Below are 13932 nucleotides of genomic sequence, written 5' to 3'. Positions count from 1 at the left end.
CTAATTATTGAATATACTGCTGGTAGAAAAAAGAATAATTTTTAGTATGGAACTAAATTTTGTTTTAGACAAGAATCAAACAAAGATACCTTTATCAAACCCAGGGTCTCGTCCGCTCAAAATCAGTATTATTTTAATACCATGAGAATCATATCATGCATTAAAGTCCACATTCTGTGCAACTTAAATCACTGACAACGATGGTTTGCTTTTTGCTGCATTCACACACACAAATTAAGTTCACTCTACGAGTAAAAACAAAGGGTATAAAATTCACACATATAATTTCTAGTTAAAACTGCAAAAAATACAGTCCAAAATTATGCAAAAATTTAGTTAAACGTAGCGCACAAACAATTCTTAGTTTTTATATAACACAACCTAATTTGTAAAAAAATTAAAGTAATTCACGGTAGCAGACTACAAATGTAATACTAACACCATAATGTATACACTGGCGTGAAAACTTCTCACAAAGTTTGGTAGATTGAGCGCTGCCTATAGATCATTGTACCTATTTTGCTGGGACTGGGAATGTTTTTACTTTTTCCATTCTAGATTTTTTCTTCACATTTTCGGAGGGGGTTTAAACCCCCAAACCCCCCCCCCCCGCCACTAAATGTAAGGTTTAGAGGAGCTCATGAGTATGTGTCAGTTTCCTGCGCAAGCACACGAAAGTGTGTCTTGTACCGGTTATCACGTCACAGCTGTGGGCTCCGAGGATGACAAACAGTTGGTGGTGGCTTGCTTCCCTCTGTCTGCTTCAAAGAGAACTGTGGAGTGCCCGTAGTTGTGCAGACCTTCCAGTGATGCCTTCTTGATGGCATGGCAGGCCTTCGACAACCATCCCGCTCTGGAGCTGTCTCGCCACTGACTTGTGATATGTGACCCGCTAAGTTATATAGGTATATGAGCCGGCTGACTGTATATTAATAATAAGCAAGCGTTTATGAAACCCACAAGCCAATTTTCAACTTATTCTGAAGCATGACTATTTTTATCCTGCTTGGGATGTCACTTCTATAAAGACTGAGTCATAATCACAGGCTTAATGAACACCAACAGATAGTTCATCGCAATACTAGCGCTGGCTTTTCTTGTATATTTGTCGAGAACAATATTTACTTTAATTGCAATTATTTATAAATGTAACAAAATTCCTAAACGTGTAAACAAGAAAACATGAACATTAAACAAGAATAAAGAAATCATAAAACTACAGATACAGAAGAAGCACTTCCTAGAAAATGGTTGCTGATCATACAGAACTCAAAATATCAAAGGAACTATTGATTGTGTAGTTTTCAGCATCTGGGTTTTTACATTCATGTAGTTTAGTATTACAACATAATACTATTTTATGGTGTTGCCTGTTGTGCATGATTGGTAGGAAGATAATTTTTATGTGTCATGTCAGTCACATAATGCCTGTTGCATGATTCCAACATTAGGGGTACCATGTTCTCAATCAGATGTATGAAAGTATATGAAATAAGCATTATAGTTTTAACTATTTCAAACAAAATAACATTGGTTTGTTTTAAATACCCAGCAAAAACAAGTATTTGTCAAATGTTCTTGAAGTGTGGCAGCTATCCATTACTCTTAAATCATTTTTAAAAAATTCATTTTCCACACATTGTGCTTAGTTACTTTATGAATGAAAATTATTTTATTTGGTTTGAATGTATTATTGCATCATTAATTTGAAGGTATCATTTTTGGTCCTGAATAAAAATAAAGAGTTGAATACAGTGAAACCTCGTTAATAAAATACCGGTTATTTCAAAGTTCGCGTTTATTCGAACACTTTTAATTCCCCTTCAGACTGGGATAGCATATTTAATGTCAATCAATACGGTTAATACGAAATATTCGTTATTATGTATTACGAAGTAACCTCACGTCCGCTCACGTAGTGTACTATTGTTTTATTATCGAATAAACCGAATTAAATTTTAGAACAAGAATCGCACACTTTAATCACGTGCACGCAGCTTCACTATAATTCTGTTAACGGCAAATAATTTGTACGGTAAATGGTCTACAGTCAAACCTCTATCTATCGAACTCGCATGTATCGATTGTCCGTGTTTATCGTATACTTTCTATGGTCCCGGCAAAATTGCCATACAACTAAGGTTAAAAAAGTCCGCTTGTACCGATGTTCGAATTATCGTTTTGTCCGCATTGATTGTACAAAATATGTGGTCCCGTCACTATAAATTATAATAGATGATCGTTTAACCATAAAGATTTTGCAGAAATAACCATTTCTTAGAAAGAAACCATCATAAAAACAGTAACGATAGTATACAGTAGTAAAAATCAACTTAAATCTTCAGCCAAGTAATGGAGCACGTAAATATGAAGAAAAGACAAATGAACAACAACTTACGAAGAAATTGGATGATGTACCATAACTACATACAAACCCAATTGTTATCCTAAGATAATTACCATAAAAAGAACTAAAGATTCTTTGTCGATACCATAATTACTACAGAAGCACGATAGCTACCACATTTGCACTACAGTTACCGTAACAACCGAGATGTATATTTACCGTGACGGTAATGTATTTATTTATGACATATTAAAAATAAAGAACATTATTGAAAAATAGGATGTTAAATTTTTATATGTACGTTTGGCACATGTTGTGAAGAAATAATGCGATCTGAAAAAATGCAGTACTACTACGAAAAGCGAAAAGGGTAATCGTGAATTTTTAGGTTATGGCAGTCTCTCTCGTTTTTCAGTAATATCGGCCGAAAATTAACAAGCGTATCGTAAGTCGGCAGAAATGCCGATTCAACTAAATATTGGCAAAATCGGCTTCTTCAGTACAGCTCTACATTTGATGACATGAGTAAACATATTTCAGACTTCAGGATATTGAAAAAGACTTTAATTTCCATGTAGATTTATTGTGCGTATGTTTTTTTTTGCAAGTATAAATTGAATTAAGTAAAATACTTCCATTTTTATTTATTTTTCAACTGATTTAACTTTAATGACAAGTAACTGATATATTTCTGACTAATTTTGAGGTTGAAATATTTTTTAAAAATTCTTAGAGTGAAGTCCACTTCAGCATTAATTGTGTTGGAAAATGTTCTGGCTGCTAGTGATGTAGACACTGATGTCTTGTCTTCCTTCGACAAACTTTGCAGTGCAGTAAAGGACATTTATGCAACTAAAAAAGTGCAGAAAAAAATCAATGAATTTTTCAAGCCTCTTTAATTCTCTATTTGACTAATTTTCGAGTAAAAAATCAATACTTGATTTTGTCGATTATTATTAATGTGAGCATATGCACCTGTTCATACAAACCTCGTTAATACAAACTGCAGAATTTTAGGTCCCTTAAGGTTTGTATTAAAGAGGTTTCACTGTACTTATATAAATCTGTTTTCAAAGATTAGTTTTTAGATAAGTAAATTCTGCATTCCTTAAGAATAAATATCTATCTGTGTGTGTGTGTGTCTTTTTTTTCCTGGTAAATATAATCAGATACTGCCTGTCAGAAGCAAAATAAAACTGCAATTTTTTTCTGTGAACTAGAGTTACAATGAATTTTAAACATCATGAAATTGTGAATATGTATTTAATATTGTCCTAAAGAATGAAGTATTGGCAGTGACGCTGCCTTGTTCTGCACCTCAGCACGTGTGGTCGTGTGTGCGGCAGGTGTGGAACGGGCGGCCGCTGCTCTGGAGGCAGTCAATGGCGTCGTGTGGAGAGGCCAGCCGCTCGTCATCCAGTTTGGCCGATCTCCCCCGGGAAGTACCGCTGTGTGCGATACTCAGCACGTCACATGAGCCAAGGACATGGCGCTGTGTTCAATTACTGTAGTTTTAAAATGCTATTTGTGAGTTTTAAATTGCCACACTTTACCTGTACAAAATGTTTCATTTTCTATTTGTTACCAAAAATATTAAACTTATTTCTTGAAAAATTGTACTGCTGTTGGACAGAGGAGCGTGCGCTTTGGACACATGAACAGGACTGAAATAGAAATGGTAGAGGGGTGGGAAGGGTTGAACCATTGCACCCTCAGAACGTATCATCCGTAGTTATCAACAGAGCTAGTGATGTGCCGTGCCAGCTATGAGGAGATTGTTGTGAAAGAGTCCTATGCGAGCTGGGAGGAGGCTAGTGACCAGGAAGAAGCTCTTGCGATGGACGAAGACGAAGAATCCGGGGAAGAAATCGCAGATGTACCTGTGAACCCCTCCACTCTGACTGAGGAGAATATTGCTGCTGCAGTGAGAGAGTTATTTTCCACGTACCTATGACAAACTATCAACTTTAGAGCTGGGTTCGCGAACAGTTGTGTGGTCAGAGCATTTGATGGATAGTATGAGTAGTGCTGTGGAGTGGGCTATTGTGAGGGCATTCGGTTACACCCTTTTGAATGATATAGTGTTAGTGAGGGGAGAAAATGTTGTGTAGATGTGTGTTTTTTGATTTAAGAGTTTTAAACTTTTACAAATTTGATTTACTTCGAATTCCTGTAACGACTTTTAATAATGCGCTATTGTCATGTGATGTGAAGTGCATCTCGCAGAGATGGTTATGGCTGAGGTGAGTGTTTAATTGCATCATATTCATATTCTTTGAAGGTAGAAATTTAACCTTCCTACCAAAGAATAACAACAACATGTAATTTGACTAAAGACATTTGATATTTATCATATATGTAGTATAAGCATACTTATTTCTTATATGGCATGTGTCTCTTAAATTATATATTTGCTTATAAGTTCAAAAATATTATAACTACAAATGAGCATCTATTTTACAATTATTTTTTTTCCATAAATTTTTTAATTTTAATTTATGTATATTGCAAGTTTGTGGGATTAGCAGTTGTTATGAACGGTATTTAAAGAACATAAGCAAATATCAACGTTATTTAATTTGAAATTAATTGTATTAATCATTATCGACCAAACTGCATAGTGTTCTGAAACTGTAAGTGATTGTCATTTCTTTTTAATTGCAGAGTATCGATTTATGCAAATTACTGTTATGTGTCTGATTTAAAAACGTAAGAGAGTCACATTAAGCAATTGTTACACTCTTCTCTCTACACTTGTGTAACGTAAATGTCTCCTTGGAAAAACTTTGGGAGACTGGTGGATCTTTTAGTTTTAAATACATAAATATCAAATGCAATTTCATCTATATCTGTGCACCTATTTATTTTACTTTTATAGTTACTGGAAACTGAGCCAACAAAACATTATAACAAGAAACATGATAAAGAAGTTAGTTCCTTGAAAAACATAATTTGACTAATGAATAATTCGTTAGCCATTACAATGGTGGCTAATACACAAGAATGTTACAGAGATATACAAACACAACCTATTTGGCAGCAATGTGTCGGGAATGATCTCAAGGTCTTGGTCAAGCCGTACCTGTCATTTTATTATTATTTATATTTTTTTTGTTTATAAGGACTTGCTCAAATGTTTCTCTTTAGCGGCTGGTAGATGAGGAATTAAGTCATGTTTAGGATTTTTAACATTATGTATTAAATATATTTTTTACCCAGAATAAATATTTTTGTACTGATCAGAGATTGAATTAAAGGATTGGAATCGATCAAACCAGGGAATTTATTATCGAGGATTTTTTGATGAATTTCTTGGCCTTAGTGGTGGGAGGTCAGCCTGCTCATAGCTTCCATTGCCATTTTTAATCGAACGACCTTCCCGGATTCGAACCGAGGATTCAGAGTTCCATGAATTAAGTGCGTTATTATGAAAATTTTATTAAATGAAGTTTTGATTGATTTTAAGTTTATTCCCGAATTACTAGCCAATATTCACGGAATTTCAAGATGGTGGACGTAACATCACTATTCAAAACGACAGGACGTTTTAAAATCTAAGATGCCGGGTGTGACATAAGCAATATTTTTTATTAAAATTTTATTTAAATTATAATTAAGTATTTTTAATTTTTTAATAAATGAAGTACATGTTTACTTTCGACGAGAATCAAAGTTAGGAGTGAAATGGATAACGTAACTTAAAATTTAAATAAACATGTATTTATTTATTTTTAGAATATTTTGGTTAAAAATTAGGCATGTGCGAGAAAGACTTTTTTGAATTCGAGACGAGATCGAGAAAGCAATTTAAAAATTCTCGAGAATCGAGTCGAGATCGAGAAATCTGTACTTTAGTTAACAGGATAATATGATCCAAAAAAGTAAAACTCAATAATCTGACAAACATACATAATTACACTAGAGTCCCGTTATAGCGAGGTGTCACGGTTCCGGGTTTGAACCTCGCTATAACCGAATTGGACAAATTTTGGCCCCCAAAAAATAAAATTTAACCGAAAATAGCATAAAAATTGTGTTTAAACCTGTATAATTGGAAAATAACAGGTTATATTAACGAAATCTTAATTTCTGTGAGCAGATGTGTGAATTTTCTTTAAAACGATACCCCATAAAAACGGATGCGATCACCGATTGCGTCAAAATAACCAGAATACCCTATCAAGCCACGTAAGTATAGCATCTCAGCCCGCGGCCGACGCAGCATTGTCCTGCTATCTATTGCTGACGCGGGCTGTCTGCTGGCGGCCATGTTGGTTCGGGATGTTGTTAACAGGTGGTGCTAGTGTAGCACAACGATTTAATTCCTTACAAAAAAGCAGGAGTGCGGCTGCGGCAACGCACGTACGCCTCAAACGTAATAGTCGCTGGAAAACTATACTTTTTTCATTTAAAGAAACCTGTCAACTTTTTTAGAAAATAAATTTGGGATTAAACTCAAACCATCACCACCCCTTTCTTGGACAGATACCCCAACAACTGACCGAAACAAAAGTTACAAGAAAACTGCCCTAGCGATTCGGAAATAAATACGGTAGTGCCGACTAGAGGTGTAAAAGTAACGAAAAAATGCGTAACCGTATGTATTTGTTACCAGCCGTATGAAACTACATTGGCAAATACATGCCCACTCTTTCTAGTTCCCTGTGTGTCCGCTGGGACTACATGAGAGCGCTGTCGATTGTAAATATAGCAGCATTCAATGGTGGACAATATTAGTTTTAATACAAATATTTAACCCAAGTTTTGCCCACCATTGTCTGGAGAAAAAGTTGTAATTTAATTTTAAAATTACAAGGTAACAACAAATTCAACATTTCAGCAAGTGAAGAAAATATGCTATGTGAATTTTGCCTTGCATGATAGCAGTGCATTGTGAAAATTGAAATGGCCAAAGGTTTGTTCTTGTTTTAATTTTCTAATGGATAACTTCTGGTTGGCATGAACATTGAGAATTTAAATGACTTTATCCGTTCAGTAAAGCTGGAATCACAATGCCCCGACGGGTCCGACACGACAGGCCCGACAAACTGTCGTGCAGCATCTCAGCACGACAGATTTAAAAGTGTAGGGTCACAATACCACGACAAAAATAACCCAACGATTTTCAATTTGGCCTTCGGCAAATCGTGCCAAGCTAAATACTTCAATTAAAATGCATTATAGAAAGCGCTAAAAACAAAGTAGGCTCTTTTATTTATTATTGACAGTTGAAGTGTAAAAAAAAAAAATTCAGTCGTCTGCGATACGAAGTAAGGTTAATTTGATTTGTAAAACAAAGAGTAGTTTATTATAGTTACAAGGAAACAAGATAAAGATATGTCAGTGAGGGACAGAAAAATACTCCTGATGTTAGCTGTGCGAAGAATTAAAAAGAAACGAAAAATTAAAAGATGGATTCTAAAATAACGTCTTTAACCATAAACACGATGATATCTGTTAATGTTTATACAAACAGACAAGCTACAAATTTTTCAATTCACCCACACGTAAAACGAAATTTCACTTTTCAGCAAAAAGATTTACCAAGTAGGTAAATATTTTTGAAATTTATTTCTGTGCTGTTTCCTTTCCGTTGCCGTTTTCTTTTCTGTCGGGCCCCGACACGACGAAATTAGAAATATAATCTATTCCTTGCGGGCCGTCGGGGTGCGTATTTTGTCGGGCTGACGTCACGGCGAGCTTGTATTTCATTGGCTATTGAACTTGTCGGGCCTGTCGTGTCGTGGCCGTCGGGGCATTGTGATTCCAGCTTAAGAGAACTGTGTTACGTTATTTTAAAACAAATGGACACTCACAAGGCTGTGTATAATTCTGTTAATTTAAAATACATTTATAACTTGTGTTTCATAATGTTATCGTGGTACAGTGGACAGATAGGCTGTATATAAAGTTAGAAGTTTTTTTTTAACTAGCTTAATTATAATTTTTGTGCACTCATTTCTTACATTACATTAAGTTTTAAAATTAAAAGATCATCTATCTTGGCTTATGGGAACTTAATTTAGAGTCCCTTAGGAACCTAGTGTAGCCTATCAAAAAATAAACAATCAAGGAAGGAAAATGGTTAATATTTGGAAAATAAATCATCCATAATCCATGCATTGGTTTTGTAATAAGAAAAAATTTAATACATCTTATTTCCTGTAGTTTTGCATGCTCAATTATCCAAAATAATGTAATTATCGTACACGTGGCACTATAGTTTGAACCAGCTTTGTGCTGATGTTAACATATATGTTTACCTAAAAATACTTTAGTATGCACTTTTTAAGCTTTATCTTAACGTTTATAGAGAGACAATCAAAGATTATTTGTGTATGCTGTTCTGCACCTCCCTTTGTTACACTAATAATTCTATCTCTCTCTTTCTTTAATTTATTGTTGAAGTAGGGAGAGAAGGCAGTACAGGGTGGAGGAAAAAAGTGTAGGTACTGTGTTGTTGATACCTTCGTAAACTTAATAATATAACATTGCATAAAAACCTTAGAAACAATGCTCTAACAAATAAACAATAGTAGACGGTAACAACTGACGAATCCAATCTGTAGTTTACTATGGAAATATATAGTATTTTAATTATGGAGTAAGAAATTTGTATATTATGTGGATAGGAAATTGATTATTTAAAGAGTGGTGAAAAATCTGAAGTTTAATAGTTTGAACCATAGATAGTAAACATAACACAGCAACACTTTCAATAACAAACATACACTGACATACATAACCTGAACCTGACTCTTGATACATATGAAAATTAACAATATTATTCAACGATATAATTAGGAATCTTTTGTAAGTTTGAAAATATTATAAGAAATGTATATATTCATCCTTTCCAAGTGTGTATAAGAATTTAAGGTTGGTGGAGTTATAACAATTTTAATACTCAACAATAAAATATGAATTTACTTAAAAATTCTTAATTTATATTGTGACAAATCTTTCCTGGAGATTATTTGCAGTTCAAATGTCTTAGGATGTATGTTGGCACAGATCACACCCAAAAGTTCAAAAGTGATTTAATTAAGTCCAGTAGTTGTTTCAAAATTTATATCGTTCATAAATCAAATGATTTCAAAGTGAGTTAAAAATTAGAGAGTTTAATATCAAATTAAATTCTATTTTAAATAGAATTACACGGCTTTAGTTCAGCGGGAGTACGATTATCTTAAAAGTAGGACTTCTGGGTGTCTAAGTAGAATTACTTCTCTTTATATTATGTTATATACACAATCTAATTGAAGTTCAGTTTTATCAACTTTTGCAACAATATAGTTTGTTTGGCTAGAAATCTCACGTATTTATAAGCATGTAAGCAAATTTATACTGGCCGCTTAAGCCTTGAACAATGGCGACACTGCTTAATTATGGCGTCCCTAGCTAAGCAATTCTTAAATTGGCTTATAATTGACATAACTGCTTTAAATCCAAGTAAATATTACTTACAGTTCGTTAAGATATTTAGTTGTAACAATTTCATTAATGTACACCACCGACGATACCCTAAACTCATATTTTTCATAATTTTAATTGTTCAGGCGTCAGGCCTTAGCCTACACGTAGTAACGCCAAAAATCACACTTTTTTAAGTTACTTCCTGTTCCTGTGTGGCTGAGATACGTGTATACCCAATATATATGGTTCATAACATCCTTTCATGGCCTTTGGTTACAACAATACGGTAAGGAACTAGAATAAAATTAATTGAATTTACAAATTAAACAGATGGTCAGAATAAAAAATAAACGGTAAAAAAATTAACGAAAATTACAACAATGCAGATGAAAAAAAAAAAATATTAATATTATTAAAGTTCCACAGATGAAAAGTTTATGGTTGTAATAAGGCGAAATATTTACTAAACATTCATAGCAGATATCTTAATAAACACGAAGATGTCTGTGCTATCACCATGTAATAGTACAGATGCTGTCCCATGGGATAATCATAAAACGAAGCGAGCACAAAGCATAAGATCGCCGGTTTATTATTAACCCATCTGTCTCTCTCACACACAGCAGGTGCGACCGTTACTCGAAGCGACGGTTGAGAATTGGCAAGGAGGTGGGGTTTGGGTGGCGCGCTAATCAGCGATCAACCGGCGGCCGAGGCGTGGCGTGACTGTTCAGTCTCGTGTCAGCCGTCTCGCAGTAGACACCTCGCTGCTTCGCGCTCCGTAAATGGCGCGAAAACTCCGTCGTCTCGTAGTCGTGCTGTTGATAGGGTGTTGGGATGGTGAAGAACATCAAGCAGGAACATAGCACTGGTAGGTTTACTTACAGTTGAGTGTAGTGCTCGGCTAGGTAGTGTCAGGTGCACCAATACTAACACTCAGTGGTTCTCCCGGATTCACCACAGCGTCGTGGTGTGCTGCCACACCACTGGGCAGGCGATAACGATACCTCCACGCCACCGCAGGGGGGTGTCGGCTACTGATCACGGCAACAGGATGTACCGTGTCGGGTGACCTGCGCTCGTGAGAACTAGTGGCTGACAGTGGCGGGTCCTGACGATGTCCGCTACAGTGCCGGGCTCGGCTCTCCAGGTGGCCCGTGGGCTGTCCCAGCCCTTGACCAGGGATGGTATCAACGGGGAATAGACGGAGGTCTCATGCTGACGCCGCTGTGTCAGCATACGTGGCGTCAACCTAATGTCTAGTAGGAGCAAGGCCAGCTCCATCATCGCACCGCTAAGTATATTTCCGTGTTCTACACTCGTGGTTATTTCCGCACTATGCACATGACAGGTGTGTATCTAGTATATCGCGTTTCCATAACTCACTTTAACAGTAAACATAACAATGTTCTGTGCTGACTGGTTGCTGCTTGAAGTCGCTCTCACAGTAGGATTGGTGTAAATAACCAGGAAAGATTTAATCACTTTTACGAAAATTAATTACTTAATCAAAAAAAAATTATATTCGTTACGAGAAATAGCAAATTGTTTAAAGAAAATAAATTCTAGTTGTCATTATTGACGTATTAATAATATACTATACATTGCAACAATAAGATAAAATCTTATTAATTATTCAACATCAAAGTAATGCTATAATTGTGGATTATCATAGGAACACAATATTTACACAATTGTACTGCTAGTTTACTTATTGGTTGACTAGTCTGTCAGTGGTATAACCTTATATTAGTTTTCTGGTTTTGTTTACAACTTGTAATTACCATATCAATAATTATCAGTGTTGATTTACACCATTTTTTTTTTTTTTTTGTAATTATCCTCATTAGATATCATGATAATGTAGCATACAATTGCTATTCAGCCTATTTTACTGCTACATAACAGTATTATGATTGGAATTTTATTCCACAAAAAAAAATATTATTCATATTTACAATGGTTTCAACACAGCATTTAACCTGTGATTTACTGAGTAAATTAGTTGACTACTAATGCAATTATCAGTATTATTACAATTTCTTACAACATATTAAGAGATTATTAAATAACATAACACAAGAAAAATATTTACACACAAGATTAACCAGTTGAAAAATTATATACATAATTAAAGTTATACATAATTGAATATCATCATTTCTTATGATGCAACAGTCATTATTATTTTACAGTTTGTTACACATATTTCATAACCTTATCAGTTCTTATGATATCTTGACAGATATTATTATTATCCAAGCCTAAAATTATTACATAGTGTTCTACAGATGAATAATAATTCAGATGCAGTCTTGGACAATTTCAGTGTTTTTTCTTGAGTATGGTGAGGTTTTCAGCTGGTGGTTTACAGTCTCTCACTATCTTACTCTGGACACAGCTGCACAGTAGATTACTTGCAGAATGCTGTTGTCTTGTTAGGTAGGCTGTCAGCTACTGGCTGATGCGGAGTCTCATATCATTTCAAGAATGTTCATGATCTTCCAGTCAGGTGTTACACCTATTTACCCTGACATATAAAAATTTCTTGCACTTTTATACATTTGTCACAATTCTGTTACAGTGACTTCCTTCAACAACTGGGCAGCATAAGAGCGGACTTTCTCTCGCAACACCAGTGTTCCTTGCTACTGTGGATAACCACTCAGAAGACAATCACATCATCATGTGCTGCTGAACAACAGTGACGTCACTCGCGTGAAAGTGTGATCCTCAAGATGACAGTGCTTCGAATTATGTGTTACACATCAAAATAATATTCGGAGTTCATAAAATTAATTTGTGCCCATAATTTATAAAATCAAATTCCAAAATAAATTAGTTCCAGTGCAGTTTTTTTTTCTCTTCATTCTGATAGAGCAAAATAAATCACACAAATTTCTTCATATCAAGCTTCCATAATTTTTTTTTCTTTCTTTCTTTTTTTTTTTAAATTGCAAAATATTATTAATTTTTTTTTTTTTTTTTTTTTTTTTTTTTTTAATAAGATAGCTTTGTGGGTGATCCAGCAACAAGCTAAGGCTCAGAGTGCTACAAGAAGGAGTATCATATCTGCAGGTAACTAGCAGTTAGAGTGTGCATGGCTTAGTAGTTGCAAGTGTTCTTGTGCTTGTAGTACGCAATGTGCATGTACTGCTTAGGAGTCACACAGCTGGTCGGCGAAAAAAAATTAACACATAGTAGTCACTCTTGTTAGGTTGGTTAGCTCACACTATAGTGGATCAGTAGGTTTTTTTTTTTTTCTTCAGAGTAAACCACATGATTACACTGTTAGTAGACATCTAGTCCTGCTCACATGTGTCACCGAAGCTTCATACCCATTTAGGTTATGCCATAGCCATACATTACGGTACCATAATAACCCTAGGTTAGTGCTGTACAACAAATCCCAGTGCGGCAGAGCCTTAGTCTTAGACCGTCACGAGACAACACACTGGTTTTAAGCTCATCAGGCAACCAGACTAGTGCATTTCCTTACACTAACAAATACAGCATACCGTACAACCTTGGCTAGCACAGGTCCTGACTTGGACACAAAACATTTAGCTTCACACACTTACAGTGCTTGATGTGCAATTCCTTGATTACATAGGACTGCGCAGTGTAGGTAACATGTGCACTTATATTGTTACTTAATTCCCCAAGAAAAAAAAACCATTAAACACTATTGTAGTAGCTGACACAAGCAAATAACACTTGTTACTGTGGGACCATAGGCTTGTGGTAGGCCCTTAGCTGGGTTAGGTTATACCTGCCTATGCTGTGGTTGGTGGCAGGGTCTGCCAACTCATAGCAGTTGTTATGTATCCTGTCTGTGACCACATAGGGTCCCTTGAACAGCAAGAACAACTTCTTGGTGACTTTGTCCCATTTCTTGCTCACACTTGCACTCCTGCATAATACGAGCTCTCCTATGTTAAATTGCTCGACTTTCGAAGCCTTCTTCCTTCTTTGCCTTGCTTGTGCCTCAGACTGTAGGCGACTGTTGATCAGATGTTCTACCTCACTGCCTGTGGGTAGTTCTTCGTAATCGGTTTCTTTGTCAAATTTGGGCATATAGAGCGGGTCGATCGCCACCGATCTATCCAGATACAGAGCTTCATAAGGGGTGACATGTAGGCTCTGGATAGCGGGTATGAGTTCGGGGC

At 35.5% G+C, this 13932-nt stretch overlaps 1 protein-coding gene across 6 annotated transcripts in view; it reads left to right on the top strand.

The window, feature by feature from the left end:
- LOC134533662 (RNA-binding protein 41-like) overlaps window positions 1–12615 on the top strand; it is a 46842-nt gene extending 34227 nt beyond the window's left edge. For 5 of the 6 annotated variants that reach the window (XM_063371204.1, XM_063371203.1, XM_063371202.1 and 2 more), the window contains 2 exons: window positions 3694–4590; window positions 12348–12615. In XM_063371204.1, coding sequence (XP_063227274.1) covers window positions 3694–3824 — 131 coding nt within the window. In that variant the 3' untranslated portion in view covers window positions 3825–4590; window positions 12348–12615. The remainder of the gene's footprint in view (window positions 1–3693; window positions 4591–12347) is intronic. The other variant, XM_063371207.1, reaches the window with a different exon arrangement.
- Window positions 12616–13932: the final 1317 nt, after the last annotated feature.

The sequence above is a fragment of the Bacillus rossius genome, chromosome 7 (genome assembly GCF_032445375.1).
Source record: "Bacillus rossius redtenbacheri isolate Brsri chromosome 7, Brsri_v3, whole genome shotgun sequence".
Lineage (NCBI taxonomy): Eukaryota > Metazoa > Arthropoda > Insecta > Phasmatodea > Bacillidae > Bacillus > Bacillus rossius.
Note: the sequence above shows the minus strand (reverse complement) of the source record. Positions and strands in the feature narration are given on the sequence as shown.